The sequence below is a fragment of the Culex pipiens genome, chromosome 1, assembly GCF_016801865.2.
Source record: "Culex pipiens pallens isolate TS chromosome 1, TS_CPP_V2, whole genome shotgun sequence".
Classification (NCBI taxonomy): Eukaryota; Metazoa; Arthropoda; class Insecta; order Diptera; family Culicidae; genus Culex; species Culex pipiens.
This window is the reverse complement of record NC_068937.1, coordinates 79057789-79078086: the sequence shown is the minus strand read 5'-3', so window position 1 is coordinate 79078086 and position 20298 is coordinate 79057789. Positions and strand designations below refer to the sequence as shown.

General features: G+C 39.9%; 1 protein-coding gene across 1 annotated transcript; it reads left to right on the top strand.

The window, feature by feature from the left end:
- Nucleotides 1-4054: 4054 nt before the first annotated feature.
- LOC128092858 (uncharacterized) lies at nt 4055-19701 on the top strand. The gene has a single exon (XM_052707831.1). The coding sequence runs from the start codon at nt 14886-14888 to the stop codon at nt 16185-16187; it is 1302 nt and encodes a 433-aa protein (XP_052563791.1). The 5' UTR covers nt 4055-14885; the 3' UTR covers nt 16188-19701.
- Nucleotides 19702-20298: the final 597 nt, after the last annotated feature.

Below are 20298 nucleotides of genomic sequence, written 5' to 3'. Positions count from 1 at the left end.
TGTGGATTTGAATTATAATTCAAAATATTTTCATAATTTTAAAAATTATCTATTTAACTTTGTGTTCCTGGCTATCTATTTTTGTTTGAAGAGTTAATAGATTAAATGTAACATGAAATAACTGAGTAATTATACATTTTTTATTCATGGTTTGCTTCTTGATTTTTTTTTTTTTGAAAATGTAACACAAGTGGATGTGTTTTCATTATAATATTTCAAATATACGTTTTTTTTTGTAATTATTGTTTGTTTTTTCAACCAGTTAACACAATATTTGAGATACTTTTTTACAACAGTTGTATTGGTTTTAGAACTGAATTTATGCTAATTAGCCTTTTTGGCATCAAGGTTATTTTGTACTACATTTTTTTTTATGGCTTATAACTGTCCGATTTAATTTATGTAATTTTTATTATTATTATCCTTAACGTTATCGTTTGTTGAGAATTCATTTGACACAGTATCTGTAATAGTTCTTGAACTCATGTGTAGTCTTTACCGCTTGCAACGATTTTTATGCATAATTTTGTGTTTCAAATCTTCATCTATTTCTTTCTGTAAACTGATCCAATGTATTCCGATGTTTTAGTTATACATGGCAGTTTTTTGTTTTTTTTTTTACCTAAATTAAGTTCAGTTACTTGTTTTAAGACAACATAGTCATATTTTTTATAACGTTTTCTGATTTTGAAAGTTAGTATGATTAAATTCCTATTCTTTTATATTTTGTCAAAGGAAAAATATATTCCTAATGTTTTTGCTGTACTTAAGATTTCATTGAATTGAAAAATAAAACTATGTTTAATTAATTGTTTTAGTTAACTTTGGATCATATTGAATACTTTTAACCTTTTTATGATTATTTTTGTTCTGTTGCGAGAGTCATGAGTTATAATGTACAGTCAGAATGAAATTTAATTGAGTAATTTTTTTATTAGTTGACACACACTATTTGAATCATTTTATTTGCAATCTTATATTTTGTGATGTAAACAAAAGTTTTAAGGTGTATTCACCCTATATTTTAACGTATTACGATTATAAGTACATTTTGATTCATTGATTTTAGCTTTAGGTACTAATAGATTTTTAAATATATATTTATAACCATAGATTTTTTTGCATTTGGGAGAAGAAAAAAAAAACTTTTCAAAGTTCTTTTGCAGATTTTTCTATCTTGTCTATGATTATGTATATTGAATTTCTATCCACTCTCACAAAAAAAAAATACAAAATTTCTTTTAGGCATTTTGAAACCTTTTCTTCATTGTTAATGTTGTATTGTCCGAACACTGTTGTTTTCAGTATCGTTTAATTTTTCTTGATAAAATCCTAAAAAATATCTGGACTTGTCAGGATTGGTTTTTGAACACTGGTCTTTTTTTTTCTTTTTTTAAGAGATACAGTTTTTTTTATCAAATAAGCATACAAAACAAATACTTTTAATCACAGAAAAGCTGAGACTATTTTTTATCTGTATTTTGCTTTAAATTTTTAGTTTTTAAATATTCGAAAGTAGTAAGAAAGCACTTTTTTTCAATTTAAATCATAATTCGTTTTAAACTCAATGTTAATCGGTCAAAGTTTTTGAATTACAGTTTGTGTGTGCTTTTTTTTTTAATTGTAACATTCATTTTTCTGAATTGATACTGTGTTGTTTGGACACATATTATTATTCACAATATGATGACAAAATGTCAATATGTGGGTGGTTGTTTAATTTTTCTATCATCAAATTCTCAGAGTACCAAAAACTCTAAAATATTCGTGGTAGGTTTATTTTCCGTATTATATTAGTATGCCGTACAGTTGCTGTTGAATTTTTATATTTCGAAATTTAGGAGTCTATATAGAATTTTTTTATTGCTAGCTGCTTACATTTTTTTTATTCATCAAGATTTCTCTGAATGATATGAATCGTAGAGTAAAATTACTTCTGATAGTTTTCAGTTGTGGCAAAATGATTTTCTTTTTAAAATTTAAGCTTTTTATCAGCTTATTTAGAAGCCTTTGACTTAAAAAAAACATTGTTGAATGTTTTCTTCATTATTATTTTTATAGTATCTAATTTATTAATTAAATTTGTGTTTATTTTTTTCACATCTTGTAATAAATGTTAGGGACATTTATTTCTGAATTACTTCTGCAATTATCGTTATAATTTTAGTTTATTGAACACAATTCACAAATGGTCGTTGGTCTACACCAATCGATTGTTTGTTTTACACAGTAAACACTATTTTGTTATGTTTGCATTGAACTTCAGATAAAAAAATATTGATATTAAATTCAAAGCAACATTTGAAACAGATAAAAAAAATGTTTTAGTGTACATTATATCTGTTTGAGCTAATATATGCATTGTTCTTTTATATCTTTCTGTTGTGAATACTACAGCAATCTTGAAATGTCCTTGTACTTGGTTTTATACAACACATTTTTTTTGCTGGGCAAAATATTTTTGCAGCTTTTGATTGGATATTGTTTTATCAATTTGAATTTTAGTTATCAAGCAATTTAGATGCGATCAATAACTGTCTCTTCAGTTTTATTTTGTTTAATTGTCGTTATTTCATGAAAATCATTTTAAAAAACATGTGTCTTTGATATTCGATAACAGCTTCTTAAAAGCGTATTCCACGATGTCTAGATATGGAGTGAGCAGTTTTACTTCAAAAATTTTGCAAAATATTTTGTTAATATAGTTAACAGAAGTCTTGCCATTTTGATTTGAATCGGTCTGAATCACTGATCTGTCACCTACGATGTTTTTACTTGTTATATGAATGTTTTTTTTTTACCCCGATCGCAAAAGCGGTTTTGCAATTTATAATTTTGAAATTGGCCTACTATCTTACATGGTAAAACATATTTATGGGGTGTTGATTTGTATTTCCACTTTCTAGTTAAAAGATCAATTGACAACTTTTTACCCCTATCGTAAAGCTTTTGATTTGACAAAATTTTGGAATTTGTATCTACGAACTTATCTTTATATCTAGAGTTTTTTTTGATTAGGTCCTATCAACATATGAAAGACAATAGTTTATTGGTCCTTTTCAAAAAAAACTCTGGATATGTTAACACATAGGGGAGAGTGGGGAGACTTGATCCCCGGGGAGACTTGATCCCAAGCCCGTATCTCGTCAGCATGTGGGTAAAACAATTAGCTTTGTTCTAGAAAGTTGTGCGAAATTGACTAAAACTCATTGTAGAAAACAGAGAAAAAAATTAAAAAATGTTTAGATTGAGTTACACACATTTTTCTAAGAAGTGCTGCTAAAAACTTCCAAGAGATCTTTTTTCTTTGTTTTGATATGTATAGAAAACACTCAAAAATTATTCAAAAAAATATTTTTTATACATGAATTGTTTGATAAACTTATCAACTCCAAAACCCTTATGCATTTGATGTTAAATTTATCGTCATACTATTTTTACAATCAATTGTTTAAAAAAGTGCGTTTAGGGAGACTTGATCCCTGCATTTTTACAGTCACTGGAATCAGCCTCAAGATTAATTAATTGGGCTGGGTTTTCATACATAGTTTACTTTAGTATAGTTGTACACAACTTACTGCAGTTTGAACCATTTTTCAAAAGTTTTGTAAACAAAAATTATCAGCTTTTGTAAACATGCTCGATTTTGGTCTAAAAAAGAAAATTTTAAGTTTTTAAATATTTTACATGCAAAACTTGTTATATTTTGAACACAAACGTACAGGTTTAATGTGAAATTGCTGTATCTTATAGAAAATTAAAAGTTTGGATGAATAAGAAACATTTTGCTTAAGATTTCTTCAAAATGTTGCAAGGGGGATCAAATTACCCCCAACATTTTGAAAATGCCGGATTGAAATAATTTTTTAAAACGCTTGGCATTATTCGAAGAGTTTATCTGATGAAATACCTTTATCAGCCAAACATAGTTGAATATTTAAGCTTTCAATTCATGCAAAAAGATCATAGTTTTGTGAGAAATTGACAGAGTTATGTGCGATACAAAAAAAGGGGATCAAGTCTCCCCACTCTCCCCTACCTATTCGATGACATGCAATTCGTTGACTTGAAGTTCCGTTGATTTCTAGATAACTTGTTGTTCCTTTGGTTTTTGTTGGCTTCGCTGATTCTTGATCCATCCGTTGATTTTTTTGTTCCGATAGAACTTTTTGTTGACGTGTTTTTTGCTGGATTGTTGCTCCGTATCATGCGATGTTGACCTTGAAATATGTTTCTTGTCCTTTTTGTAAATTTGTTTTTCGAACTGGTGAACTTTCTACGTTCTGCAATTAAGATAACGTTGCTTGGCGATTTTTCTTGAAGATTGTTTATTTGTTTGTTGTCCGTTTGAGTTGATCTATTCTGACTTGTCATTTCAATCAAACACTTTGGACTGTTTTCAAACATCAATCCCGGTAGTTGGCTCCTTGCCTTCTGCTGATTCTTTATCCTTATATCCATCAATTCACTTGATGTTGATTCGTTGATTGTTTGATTAGTACATTTTCGTACTATGTTCAAATTATATTGAACGTTTTTGACATCTGACTCCCCAAGGAGGCCAATTTTTGCACTCCATTTTAACAGGGCACTCAGGTCTTTTATAAGAGAAGAGGATATATTTCCATCTTCTATAGAATAATTGAGTCTTGTTTTTAGATCAAGAAGTCTTTTTAATAAAATTTGTTGGAACTGTGGTTCCATATTTACGAACTGGTACATTTTTTCCAGTCGTTTTCCTTCACTTCACTTCTACTCTTCTCTTTTGATTCTCACTGAGTCATCCTCTTGATGCGACGTATGGCGGGATGGCTCTCAAATCAATTAAGTTGCTAGTCGTGGTGGTCCTCGTCGAGTACTGCTCCTCAGGTTCCTCTGTTGGCGGTGTCCTCAATTCCGATGTTCCGATGATGCTCGAATACTCCGGTGACGTTCGGGATTAATTCCGTATCTGTCCGGGAACACACTTCGCGAATGGTTATTAATCACACGCATGCACTATTTGATTCTGCTCTGAGGTTGATCGACGCCGACCGGCTGCGCCAATTATAATTAAAGACAGTTTGGGTCTTTAAGCATTTTTATTTGAGCCGTGTTCGCTCCGCTTAAGAGGTAGTTACAGACTGGTGGCTTATTTCTAAAACTTATCCTAGCTAGCTAGTTGGAAGGATTTTAGGTAGACAAATCCTTCCTAGCCAGGTGAGCCTAAATCAACAAGCTTGGGCTTGTTGGGAAAGAGCAACAGAGAGTCCGATAATGATCATGTTATCGGGCTCGGTTTGTTGGTGAAAGGAAAACAGAGAGTCCGATAATGATCGTGTTATCGGACTTGCTTCGGAACTGTAACTGTCGGGTTACCACCGGCTCACGAGCGCTACCGAGACTCCCTCATGTAGCCTCAGGGTCGGCATGCCTGCGGTCCTGAATCGCGGTAAGCTGGGAAATGCGTCGGAATCCAGTGAAAACTCCACAATCTTGGTTGAACTCTTTCTATTTTTCCTCCCACTTTCTTATGGCTATCTGACCTTCTTTTCCTTCCTTCTTCTCGGGGCCCCGTATTCCGACTCAGCTTCCGGTGACGCCGCTTCCTCTCCTTCTGTTGTGGTTGCTGCTACTCGCCGCAGCTCCGGCGCTCGCCGTCTCGTGGCGCAGCCTCCGGGGTTGGTGTACTGGATGGCGTACTCGACTGGCTGCGGTCGTTAACGGTTCCTCCTCGTTACTCACTGGTCGGCCTGCTCTCCGTCGTGGATGGTTGCGTCCTACGACCTTCGGAGCACCATCGAGGGTGTCCGGAATACCCGGATGAGGAGCAGGCTCGACACGGGTCCACGTCCGGTTGCGGACTGGGTTTTTGGCGTACGAAGTACGAGGGGTCCTGATGTCCTCCAGCTCCTTCCTGGTTCTAGCTGGGACACTTCTAACGGTACTGGTTACCGTGCACTCGTTCACTTTGAACTTTGCGTAGCAGCGGAGTTGTAGCGTTCCGACTGCTCGCTCTAACGTTGTCCGGGCAATAGGACGAATCTCGGGAAGTCCTGGACGGTTGTCGTTCTACGTCCTTCCCCTCCTCTTTCCGCGCCTTTTCCTTGACCTTCCAACCTACCGTCATGTCACCTCTCTACCGCCCACTGCCGACGAGGTCCTCTGGTGGTCGGTTTTGGAAGCTTCTGCTGGCTGCGTTCTTGGTGGACGTCACTTGCTGGGTCGTTTACCGGAGACAAAACACTTGACACGCGAACACTTCCCAACTTTTACATTAAACGGAAAACAAATCGCGTAAATCGCGGTAACCTTCACGAGTGAGGTTCCGAACGGTTACAGAACATAATTTGTCAGCATCTTGCTCGCGTTTTAATGTGCCAGTTCCACATGGACACATTCGTGAGTTCTATTTAAAGGAACTCCACGTGTTGGCGTCGATGAAATCGTAGTCAAAATCCGTTGCTATGCTCCCCGGCTTCGTTCCGGGAAAAATCCGAGCTCCCATCGGAAGAATTCGTCTCGATATGATTCCTGTGGATATGAAAGCAGAATGTTATTTATTTTGAATAGATAGAAACTACCCCAGTTCAATTTACTTACCTAGATTAGGCGGTGCAGGAAAATAATGCATCTCCATCAACGTCAGAAAAAGTAAACTTGTTTGAACAAGTTCAATGACAAAATGGTAATGGCGGCAACCACATTCGCCACAAAGCGATTTGGCGAAAATGACATCATTTTCGACAGATTTTGCTCTGTCAGAATATTCTCACAAAATTCTAACACAATTCTTACAGGTTTCGCTCTTTGAGAAATTCTTGCCAAATTCTAACTGAAATCTGGCAGGCCTGCTAGAATCATTCTAGCAGGATTCTAACAGAGCAACTTCTGCTAGAAATTTCCGTGACCGGGTAGCTGATTCTACTACCACATAACCGCCAAAATAACGTAAACGCCACGAGGCATAAGATTAAATGAAGTTTTTTTTTCAGAACCTTTGTTTTCTTATAATATTTGGAAAGTACAAAATAAGGCTTAGGGTTCGTTTTAAGGCTCATTTTATCAAAATGCAATTTTTCCTGGATCAGTAGTGTCCCTACCAATGATTTGCCCTATTATAAAGTATGTTTTATCATTTCGTTGTTTTTGTTGAAAGCTTTTAAAAAACCTTGTTTAACCTTCCTACGGTATTGGGGTCCTTTTCGGCCTTTTTGAAAATTAAATTTGCAATAACTTTTGCTATATACATGTTAGAGCCTTGAAATTTTCTGACATTAAATTTATAGTATAAAAACACATTTCACTAAACAAATAAACCTCGGACGACCCCTAGGGGAGCATCCATAACAAAAGTTACTTTAAAGGTATTGGGGTTCTTTTCGACCCCAAACTTTAAAAAATCGTCAAATATCCAGTTTTGACCGATTCCGGCAGGCCCGTAGCCAGGGGGAGGGGGGCTACCAGGCTGCAGCCCCCCCCCCCCCGAAATTTTTCACTTTTTTTAAAATTGTACTACCTTCAAAAATCTCAAATCAATGATTGTGTGTTCTCTTCCCAGAAATAATTTGTAAGATAGAGAATTAAGAATTGATTGATCAAACTAAGTAATTTGCCTGTCCATTGCCGGGCTCAATTTTTGTAGATTATGGATCCAATATTTAAAAATTGAGCTGCAGATTTGAACATTGTTCCATTCAGTAACATCTCATTTATCTTGTAGTTTTAACATTACATTTGTTAGGATAGTCCAAATCTGGGCTTACTTGGGGCTATCCCCTGAAATCAAAGATTTACGCATCACTAGCCTAAGTTCCAAAATTTGAGCTTTTTCTGACCACTGACCACCAAGTTTCAGCAAAATCGTCAAATTGTATGGAGAAAAGCAACTGTTTCAGTTTTTGACCAATGGAAGGCGCGAAAACTATCCAGTTCTTACCAATTTTCAGAACTAATATCTTCTTTAAATTTGGAAAAACTTTCCCGAAGACACCTTATTTTTTTGGGTTTTTTGCTAAAAAGTTATTAACTTTCGAAAATAGCAATTTCCGAGCGGACTTCTCTAAGGGGCTACATAGAAATAATTACCGTCATCTGGGGCGAATCGGGACTACAGTCTAAATAGGGACAGCAAAAATCCTTAGATCTTGTTGTCTTATTTTTGATTGTAGAGCTTAAGTATGACCCCTGAAGAACCATAAAATAATTTAGAATTTTTGGATTCAATGTGGCGGCCAAAATGGAGGTCAAGAAATATTTCTGGTGTTTTTTTTAAAGGTCCAATAAGGCCGATGCAAATATTTAAAAAAGTTTTTGTCCCTCGGCCCTGGCCGAGGTCAAGGTGGGGACAAAAAAATAAAAAAATATAAAAATTTAAATAACAAGCCATAGTCTTCACATTTAAATGAAAAAAGTGTTTTAAAATGCATTTTACACTAGTTCAGTTGTTTTGCAATCATTAGTTTTCAAAAAATCTAAGATCTGAGTGGCAGTGCGTGGCCGAATGGTTACGCTGTCCGCTTTGTAAGCGGATGATTCTGGGTTCGATTCCCATCTGCTCCAACCTTCCATCGGATGAGGAAGTAAAATGTCGGTCCCGGCCTTGGTTGTTAGGCCGTTAAGTCATTCCAGGTGTAGGAGTCGTCTCCATGCCATAAGTACAAACAACACACCAAACCAAGCCTACTCCGGTGGAATCGCTGGCGGCGGTTGGACTCGCAATCCGAAGGTCGTCAGTCCAAACACTGGGGTGGAAGGTTCCTTGGAGTATAAAGAGGTTTGGGTGCTCTCCTCATTCAAGCCTTCGGACTCCTAGGTTCGAGCAGAAACTTGCAATAGAGACCACAAAAGACCCGGGGGTCGTTAATGTGGATGGTTTGATTTTTGAAGATCTGACAAAAACAAAAATTGAGCATGAGCATGAGCATGAGAGATCACCCATGGTTGCCCCTCCGTTGCTGAACAGAACCGTAATATCCTTTCAGCACTACTGATTATAGGCTTCGACGATCTAGTGGCGCTGAAAAGATAAAACACCATGATTGCTAAAGCTAGATCAGTTGCGAATAGGTAACAGTCATTGGTCACCAACGGCGCCCGCCATGTCAGTTTGTAGACCTCGATTTTAAGGGACGGGAATGTTAGTTAGCGCAGGTTGCTACTAGGGCAGCTGATTTACTCTGTGCTTACACCCCACGAGCGCCAGGAACCTAAAAATTTGTTAGTAGGGAAGGGTATTTGGTCAGGATTCATCATAGAAGATGATGATGCGACCCAAAATCATAGTGTTTGTTGAAAGGTATTATATATTATTCTCAAGGCAAGCAATCGGATACTGCGGATGAGAAATTTCCCGTTTATCGGTTGTTAAATTTTTAATGAAATGGTTTAGTCTTAGACAGCCGGCTGTGGAAAGATAGAACCAAAATCATTTGTAACTGTAATGGATGTAACTTTTAACTTGAGATGATTTTACGAGTTTTAAATGATTGATGTTTAGTGAGGTACTGATTAACGGTGCGAACGATGAGATTCGATGTGTATCGAGCTGAAATTGTATGATAGGGTTTTGATAGGGTCAAATCGAACTGGCTAGCTGTCATCGGGACAGCCAAAGCCAGCCGCACCTTCACACACACACACACACACGCACGCGAAAAAAACGAAAAACACACCGACGGCGGACGCGAAAATTCATACGACCCTACGGAAAGGAATCGCAAATCTGATGGCTCAACTGTCATCGGGACAGCCAAAGCCAGCCGCACCTTCACACACACACACACGCACGCGAAAAAAACGAAAAACACACCGACGGCGGACGCGAAAATTCTTACGACCCTACGGAAAGGAATCGCAAATCTGACTCGATCTGACAAAAACAAAAATTGTATCGAAAAAAAGATTTTGCATCGAAAATTTTCAAAAAATCTTAAGATTTTTTAATAAACCCAAAAATGTTTTTAAACGCAGGAGAATGTATTTTAATTTGATTTCAGCTGGTTGCACTTGAATTTTCATTGAAATTTTGAAGTTTATTGTAAAAATATTTTTTTTGTCCCCTGATTTTTCGGGCCAATTTTGAAGGGGGGGGGGGGGGGTGGGGGGTGACAAAAACTTTTAAAAATATTTGTACCAGCCTAAACCAAATTTCCAATTTTTGCTTTTTGGGTGCTTTTGAAACCGTCCGGGGTATTAAAAAACACCCAAAAAGCAAAAACTGAAAATTTGGTGTATTGGACCTTTAAAAAAACACCAGATTTGTTCATATTTAACTAAAATGTGGTTGCAGATGCCGAATTTGATGTTAAAAACAAGCAAATAAAACATGCCGATTTCATTTGTTCCTGATTCGATTATCCGAAGTCTAGGGGGGTGCCACTTAGGTTCCGGCAGGTTTCTCGGGTTTGAAACCGCTTGATCGGCTCCAAACCCTCCAAACGCTCCGAAACTCGCTCCGAATCCAATCTGGAAGTCTGAACGTTTTGAGCTAAAAAATCGTGAAGTTCACTCTACCGTGTACAAGCTGTCAATCTTTGATTTGTAAAACAAAACAAACGTCGTGTTTTTGTTTTCATTGCAAAAAATCTCGAAATCGGATTATTTCTGCGCGTGTCCGCTGTGATAGGTTACCACCCCTGCACGGGTTTACCAACCCTGCATAGCTAATTAGTTGCAACCCATCATTTACTGCCTCACACTTCAATTTTAATTTATTGCCCTGCCTGGCTGAGTGAGCCACACACAGCCAGGCCCAGGACTCAAATTACATAACAATCGGTTCAATATGCGCTGGCATAACTGCTGTGCTTGCGCATGGGACTGTTTCGGGTTGTACAATTTTTCGGGTTTTACGGCAAAGTGGCCATGCGCTGGATAATGCTGATCCAGCGCAAAGGACACTTCGGGCCATAAACAAAGAGAGCCAACTCCAGATGTCTCCAATGAGTAAACTCTACAAATACGATGTAAGAAATGTAACCAAACTCATATAAAAGGGCCAGGAGCCACCAAATAAAGGAATTCTTTCTAGAACACAGACCAGAACTGTACAGTTTAGTGATCGCTCCCAAGCCAGGCTTGAGGACACCGATCTACTTCAGATGACAGCCTATGGTCCAAAATTCTAAAGACCCTTTAATAAATCAAGGCTACATGGCGACCGTGAGCAGCGGCTCGGACGCAACGCGCCGCGAACTTTAAAGCGAATCGAAATCACGAAAAAAAAATCTGTGGAAAAGTGAAAAGTGAAAATTTCGGTGCTAGTGAAAATGGGTTGGTTCAGCGCAGACGAAATCGTCGCAGTTGACAACAGTTCAACCCATGACGCGATCCAGTCGATTTCAATTGCACTGCTTGCATTAGCAGCGCTGGCGTATGGAATTTTAAAATTGTGCAACGCGCACCACCGCCACCAGTCCCAGCAAGTGGCTGAGCGAGCCATTCGGATGGCTAATGTGTGAAAAAACATCAAAAAGTGCTCAGAACTCCGGTGACCCCCAGTGAAAAGTGTTATAGAAAATGCGCGCAGAAAATGACGAAAAACAATCTAACAAACGATTTACGGAAAATTGATCAGTGAACTGACCCACATCGTGCGCGAGGCCGATCGTCCAGGATCAAAGACCAACAAGTACAGTAAATATGGAAACCATTAAAATCACAGTAAACGAAAACAATGACTGATAGTAGTTTCTATGCTGTTGACGTTATAATTAGCAATAACTCGAGGGTAAAGTTTTACAAACAGACCCAAGAACTAAATTTTGTCTAGGTTTTTTTTCGGTGAATTACCAGGATCTTGGACACTTCAAATAATGGGGGAATTTTCCAAAGCCATCGTGTTGACCTAATTTATCATCATAGCACAAGTGCAAAGTAGATAGTTTGAACAACGGTTTTAGAGAGGTACTGCTTATCACAAAAACAACCAAGTTTAAGGTGAAACGGGACTCTAGTTCTTAGACAACTTCTGTTCAACTTGAAACAATTGAGTAGTGCGGTGCCTGTGTGGACGCGCAGTCCTGTTTTTCGTGTTATTTTCCGTCTCTTTTGTGTCGCTGTTCGAGTGCATGGGGTGATTGGCTATTATAATTAAATAATGGCATCAGTAGTGTGGTGCTTTTCGGGACGCGCAGTTCTTTTTTTTACCTTCTTTTTTTTCATTGTTTTTTTTCCACTCACGTTCGTTGGCCGATGAGTTTTTTTGTGTTGTTCTCTATTTATAGCTTTCTATAAAAAAGTACCTATTTTTTTTGAGACTAGCAAGTCGTATTGCTGGATTAAGCCCTTTCTATATCATTTCAATAATCATTTCAATAAATGAAGCCCTTCTTACATCACCGTTGATCGGAAGGCACGCCGACGGAGAATTTCTGGAGAATCGCGGTCGAATTAATACTATATTTAAATCCCTAGATAGCTATCTTTCCGCAGCCGGCTGCCTAAGATTTTTAAAATTTCAACCGATAAACAAATTGCTTATGGTCGCATCACCTACCACAGTGAATCCTGACCTCATACCCATCTTACTAACCCCTCAAAACTCATGTGATACTTTGTCGGAGACGCAGTCGATTTGGCGGTCCCATCACTCAAGTATCGGACTAACATTCCCATCCACTTCCCCGTGTCTTACCTCTGGTCGTGGCCGGCGTCGGTATTGATCAGCATGATAGGGACCTTTGAAAATTGCGAAGAGGTGATGATTGGTTCCTACTTTTCATCTGTGGTCCACGGAGCAATGTTTGGGGGTCCTGGTCAATAACGGAGTAGCAGCTACGGGTAGACACCAATGCTATGCTATGCTATGCTAAACCATTAAAATCACAGTAAACAGATTGAACACTACATCAGTGCCAATCATCGTAAGAACGAATTTAAAATGTGTAAAAGGCCTGATTCAGTGCCTCGTAAAATGTGAACTTTTAACAATACTGAGAAACTATGAACAATCGGTGTTAGTGGAAAAAACAGGAAAATACAATAAAATAACTCTGGTGAAACCAAAAAATTCGAAAGTGAAAAATCTTTTGAATCCACAAAGAGTTATAAACCTTTTAACCACCAGTGACGGAATCCGCACACAGCAAGAATGTGCAAGATTAAAAATTGGAGGAAAAATATTCGCAGAACATCAGTAAGCAGTTAAAATGAAATTTAAAACTTACGTATCGCGAGTGAAACTCTGTGACTACGAAATCTTACATAAACTAGAAGAAAAGAGACGTAGAACGATTTTAAAATTACAATGTGCAACGAAGAGTGTTGGGAAGACGCAAACTGTCCACCATACATTCCCAATATTGAAAACAAAAAAATAATAAGACAAACGCCGCCGCGAATGACTAAGAGTCAAAAGAAGATCTTTTACGAAAAAGAACGCCAACGATGGAATCGGCTAAGGGCAGCCGACCAGCAGCAACAACAGCAGCAGCAGCATTAGCAGCAGCGAAACCAGGTGCAGCCGCGCCAGGAAATAAACAACCGTAAAGGGGAGCGCGTTATTGTTTAACGGATGCATATCCTTACGCGGTGTTCGGCCCAAGCCGAAGTTTTGACCCAGTTTCGTGCTAATTTGCCCAGTGTGCGCAACCCCACCCCTGCATGGTTGACAGCTAGGCGCTGCCAACCTGACAGAACAAAAAACAACGGCGCGACAACGAAAGTTCGCGCGAAAACGAAGACAGCGAAACGGCGCGCAAAGAACAGTCGAAAAGAGGATCGCGAAGAGAAAACATCGACTTCTTGTAAATAGCATCGGAAATAGAGAAAGTTTGTTGTTTTTTACGGAAGTGTCGCGTGTTTATTTGTGCCGGAAACGTAGTCCACAAAGGCTTGGGTTTTTACAGTCCGCTCAAGTCGAAGGAAGTCCACATCGCTCAGTTTACCGTTGCCATACGCCGCAACATTTGGTCCATTCTAACCGGACAGAAGACAGTGGCCTACGGATCGGCCAGTTCGTGTAGTGAGAGTGAAGAGTGGCGGCGGACCAGCCGGATGGTCGCCATCTTGAAAAAAAAATCCAAAGAAAAGTTCAGAGTCGTGACGGACTTGAACTTCCCGCGTTCCTCCAGAGCTTCCTCCATCCCGCGATCGTCTCGAGTGCTCCGCGTGAAAACGTGCCGTGTATCTGTGTCCTGCAGAACGACGGATCGGAAGACGCTGACGGAAGGTCAGCGGACCGCGTCGAGCGAAAAAAAGTGAAACGGAGGTGGCCCCCTGGCCACCGGAAGAAGAACTGAAGAGAGTGCGCTCGGCGAGAAAACGGCACGCGCCGCCATCTTGCCGTGGAAGAAGAGTGCTCTATCGGGATCCGGAAAAGTGACAGTTCTAGGGCTTTCCGGAAGGTGACTCCGTGGCCTAAGAACGGCGGAAAAAGTGGCGGCAAGAGCCCGCAAAAAGTGAAGATGTCTTCGTGAATCTGTGTCTGTGTGTAGTGCGCGAAGCGACGCCATTTTGTGTTCCCAAGAGTGGAAAATTCCAATTCGCAGTACCGCTGCGGATTTGGCGGTCGCTCCAGCTGCACACGACAGAAGAAGAAGTGGAACGTGGCCTGCTGCAAGCGTCAGCGGGGAAGGTTCCAGAATCCAGCTGCGTCGAGGTCACAGCACTGAAGGAAAGGGCCTGCTGCAAGCGCCAGTAGGAAGGTTCCGGAAGGTGTGGCTGCGACGAGGTAACCCGAGAAGAAGATTGTTGCCAAATTGTTGCGCTTAAGCAAGTGCGACACCCCGATCAGAAGTGTTTGATTGCAAGAGCAGAAGAACCTGACCAGTGATTCTCGCTGCACGAGCAGAAGAGACCCAGGAGAAACTTGTGCCAGGAAGCTGCAGCTGTCGTGTCGCCACGATCGCGACCACGGTGGAGCAACTTAATCCCGTGAGTACTAGAACCACCTAACCAAGAAGATGAACCCAACCGGACCGAGAACCACAAAGCGCTTGGCCAACAAGCGACGCCAGGTCAAGGGTAAGATCCTGCTACTTCAAAGCAGACTTACTGAACTGGAGGAAGATCACCAACTGCCATCCATGCCGGAGTTCCGGGTGTTCGCGAAGAACATCGAGCGATACTACGGTGAGTTGGATCAAGTGCTGCAAGATGTGAAGGAGAGTGACCTTTTCGCTGACGAACGAGACGCCCATGACTTGGAGTGCGCAGAAATTGAGGGGTTACTCCAAGGAGCTAACCAGCGGATCGTAGCCCTCAGTCGCGCACTGCTGTCCCAGCCAGTCCAAGCCAATGAACAGCAAGCTCAGCCATTAGCAGTCTCGCAGCAGGTTGCCATCCCAACTTCGCTTTTCACGAGCGAGGCTCGTGGTGAAGGCGAGTGTACCGGTGACGGCGATGTTCCGGAGAGAACCGACCCAGCTGCAGCTGATGCTAAGGTATGTGCCCCAATCCAACTCCTCTCGAGCCCATCCAACGCAACCACAGAGCGTGGCGACTCGTTGTGCACGCGGTGCAACGGTTTCCACTCGTGTACCGACTGCTTTGCACCCATCAAAGTACCGCTCGGACAGAGTCCCGAGACGAACTCCAACCTGAAAGCCAACCAAAGCATGCCAGAAAGATCCCTCCAACCAGAGAAACCTCCTGCAGAGCATCAAGAGATGAAACCACCCGCCGAACCTGAAGTGGTTCGACACGAAGCCTCGACAAGAGTTCGAGGTGACGTCGACATGTCCGGCGATTCGGGCGTAACTCCTACGCTGCGGTCAGAAGAGCGGATCCACGGTGACCTCGACGTTGGCTGGTGTCAGCCAGTGGAACTTGGTTCACTGCTACCAGCCGACGCAGAACGAGAAGACGCCGAGTCCGATGACCCGCAAGCTGTTCCAAGGCCGGAGACAGCTAGACTGTTCGACGAAGAACCCGATATCGCCACGAACCAGGCAGTGGAGGACGAGAAAGTTCGCTCATTGCAGCCTACCGACGCCGACGAAGTGAACGTCGAGGAACAACCGCTTCCAAGCAGTGAACAGCCAGTTTGCATTGTACTTGCCGTCCAAGAGGACAATGCCAAGAAGCCAAGCCACGAGAGTGAGACGTACAGCTGCCAGTTGATCAACGCCAACGTCGCACGATCAACCGATCGCAACCACAACAGTAACCGTCCAGCCAGAAAATTCGCAGAGAAGCTCCAGCAACCAGCAGTCCTCACCAAGAGCGAGAAGCAGTTACGCCTGGTTTGGGACCCGGGTGTTTAGCCGAGCTCTGCTCCAACAATCAACCGACCGAAGAATACCACCAGACCTAACGTAGCAGACGCATCCACGAACTTGAACCACAAACGAATTCTGGCGAGACGAGAGGTGAAAGGCCGATTCACTTCCGGTGCGTTTGACTTTAGAAGTCACGAGACTTCAACCCGGGGGGAGAATGTTCGGCCCAAGCCGAAGTTTTGACCCAGTTTCGTGCTAATTTGCCCAGTGTGCGCAACCCCACCCCTGCATGGTTGACAGCTAGGCGCTGCCAACCTGACAGAACAAAAAACAACGGCGCGACAACGAAAGTTCGCGCGAAAACGAAGACAGCGAAACGGCGCGCAAAGAACAGTCGAAAAGAGGATCGCGAAGAGAAAACATCGACTTCTTGTAAATAGCATCGGAAATAGAGAAAGTTTGTTGTTTTTTACGGAAGTGTCGCGTGTTTATTTGTGCCGGAAACGTAGTCCACAAAGGCTTGGGTTTTTACAGTCCGCTCAAGTCGAAGGAAGTCCACATCGCTCAGTTTACCGTTGCCATACGCCGCAACACGCGGTGTTTTCGGCAATCTTCAAGAAGGGGAGCGCACATAAGTGGCCGCATACCCGAATCATCAACCTTCAAGAAGGGGAGCACACAACAGAGATTGCATACCCGCTATAATCTTCATTTAAATGTATAAGATAAGTAATCTAGATGACAGAAAATTTATTAGAAAAAACATATGAAGGTCTGGGGGTTATTCTAAATTTTTTTTCAAAAAACCCGAATAGAAAATATAGGTCTAAGACCTTATTAACGAAATTAGATAAAGCGAAAAGCTTATATCGCATAGGACTTTCGGAAATTGAATATTTGCCGGAGCAAAAACAAGCTCCGTTAACAAAAACTTTACGATTTCTCCAAGGAGAAATCATAACATTAATAAATGAAAAGCTCGAAAAACACGTCGAACCACTTTCATTTAGGACACTAGTTAAAGCTATAATTACATTAAACAGATCATATGAAAAAGTTAAAATGGCAAGTGCTGCCGAAATCATTCAAATAGCTTCTACCCTCGTCCCTGAGTATGACGGGCAGGGAGATAAGCTAAAAAATGTGACAAGTGCACTAGCTGCATTGACACCACTCGTCACAGCAGCAACTGAACCAATCGCAGTTCAGGTTGTGCTGACAAAATTGACGAAAAAGACAACCCTGCTAACTTGGCTGAAATCGTGACAAAACTGGAAGCTAAATGCTCCAGTTCGGTTTCATCCGAAACAATAATAAATAAATTAAATAAAACCAAACAAAATGGTTCTTTGAAAAAATTTATCGCAGAGATAGAAGAACTAGCTGATCATTTGGAAGCAGCTCTTCTACTCGAAAATTACTCTGTTGACCACGCGGGGAACATAGCTCATAAAACGGCTATTAAAACTCTGCGTGAAGGTCTAAAAAATGAACGCACTCAGTTAATTTTAGAAGCTGGGACGTTCACGAGATTATCTGAAGCTACTGCCAAAGCAATGGAAGTAGACGATAAATCTCATAATTTAAACATATTTTTCCAGCAGAAAAATAATCGCGGAAGAAAATTTAATAATAGAGGAGGTCAACACCAACAGAATAAGTTTCAAAATGGAAATAATTTCAATGGTAATGGTAATGGTAATGGTAATGGTAATGGTAATGGTAATGGTAATGGTAATGGTAATGGTAATGGTAATGGTAATGGTAATGGTAATGGTAATGGTAATGGTAATGGTAATGGTAATGGTAATGGTAATGGTAATGGTAATGGCAATGGCAATGGTGACAGAGGACGTTCTTCTAGAGGAAGAGGTCGAGGTCAACATAACCAAGGCCATTACAACCAAAATCAAAACCAGGGGGCTGATCGTCAAGTTTTCGTCAACAGGACGGAAAACGGTCAGATCCCCCAACAGAACAACCAGGTTGGGGGACAAAGACAACAACCAAACCAACCAAACACAACAATTGCCCAGGCTCACAACCAGCAATAAAGCGGTTTTTTACAGCCAGCAATAATTTAAGTAATTTTATTAATGTAAAATTAGATATATCAGACGCCAAATGTACATTTTTAGTCGATACCGGCGCTGAAATATCCTTATTAAAAATTACGAAACTTTTTGGATCCACTCCAATGGACTCCGAAAATAAATGCACCATATCAGGTATCAACGATGAAGGTATTCATACGTTGGGAAGTACTTATGGTAACATAATTTTTGAAAACATAAAGGTATCTCAAGAATTCCAATTAATCAATGAGGAAGTAACAATCCCCACTGATGGAATTCTTGGAAGAGACTTTCTTACAAAGTACCATTGTAACATCGATTACGATACATGGTTACTTTCCGGAACTGTCAATTCGGAAAAATTTGAATTCGAAATAATTGACAACTTGGAAGGAAATACTTATATTCCTCCTCGTTGTGAAGTATTTCGAAAAGTAAATTTACCAGATACCAGGTCTGTGTATTTAATAAAATCACATCAGACTGACCGTGGAGTCTTCATCGCAAACTCCATTGTAGATAGTAGTTTTCCATATGTAAAAATTTTGAATACTACTAATAAAACAGTAAAGATCAATAAAAACTTTACTGAAAATATGACCAATGTCGACAGTTTTGACGCTTATAACTTTGGTCACGAAATCAAAAATAAACGTCATAAAAAATTACTGATGTCGCTAAAACTGGATAAAGTTCCCAAAAAAGCTAAAGACAAATTAATAGAATTATGTCGTGAATATAATGATATTTTCTCTTTAGAAAATGATCATCTCACCACGAATAATTTCTATAAACAAAAAATAAACTTGGAAGATAGTCGACCAGTTTATATTAAAAATTACCGAACTCCAGAAGCGCACATTCAGGAAACAAACAAACAAGTGCACAAAATGCTAAATGACGGGATTATAAGACACTCAACGTCTCATTATAATTCCCCGATAATGCTAGTGCCCAAAAAAACCGACAATGACGAGAAAAAATGGAGGTTGGTAGTGGATTTCCGACAATTAAATAAAAAGATTCTCGGTGACAAATTTCCTTTACCAAGAATTGATGAAATTTTAGATCATCTAGGTAGAGCAAAATTTTTCACAACTTTGGATTTAATGTCCGGATTTCACCAAATTGAACTTGAAGAGGAATCAAAAAAATTCACAGCCTTTTCTAGTTCTAATGGACACTACGAATTCAATAGACTCCCATTCGGATTAAACATTTCGCCCAACAGTTTTCAAAGAATGATGACGATTGCTTTGAGTGGATTGCCACCAGAATGTGCATTCCTTTATATTGACGACATTATCGTCGTCGGATGCTCAATCAATCATCACATCTCAAATTTAGAAAATGTTTTTTCCAAACTAAGACACTTCAATCTTAAACTAAATCCAGCAAAATGTAACTTTTTCGGAACTGACGTGACTTATTTAGGTCATCATGTCTCAGATAAAGGCATTCAACCGGACAAATCAAAATATGAAGTGATCCAAAAATATCCAAAACCAGAAAATGCAGATGATGTTCGAAGATTTGTAGCATTTGCAAATTATTATCGACGCTTCTTGCCAGATTTCGCTAAAACAGCTCACCCATTAAATCGACTATTACGCAAAAATCAACCTTTCATCTGGTCTGATATATGCGAGAACGCTTTTCAAGAAATTAAGAATAAACTGTTATCACCAGAAATTCTTCAATTTCCTGACTTCGAAAAGCAGTTCATTTTAACAACGGATGCTTCAAAAATAGCATGTGGAGCAATATTATCCCAAAATCATGGAGATATTGACTTACCAGTATGCTACGCAAGCAGAACATTCACTAAAGGTGAATCAAATAAATCCACTATAGAACAGGAACTCGTTGCCATACATTGGGCAATTGACCATTTTAAGCCATATTTATATGGTAGGAAATTCGTCGTTAAAACAGATCATAGACCACTAGTCTATCTGTTCTCAATGAAAGAGCCATCATCGAAACTTACTAGAATGCGCTTAGATCTCGAAGAATTCGATTTCACAGTAACTGGAAAATCAAACGTCGGAGCTGACGCACTTTCAAGAGTAGTTATCGAC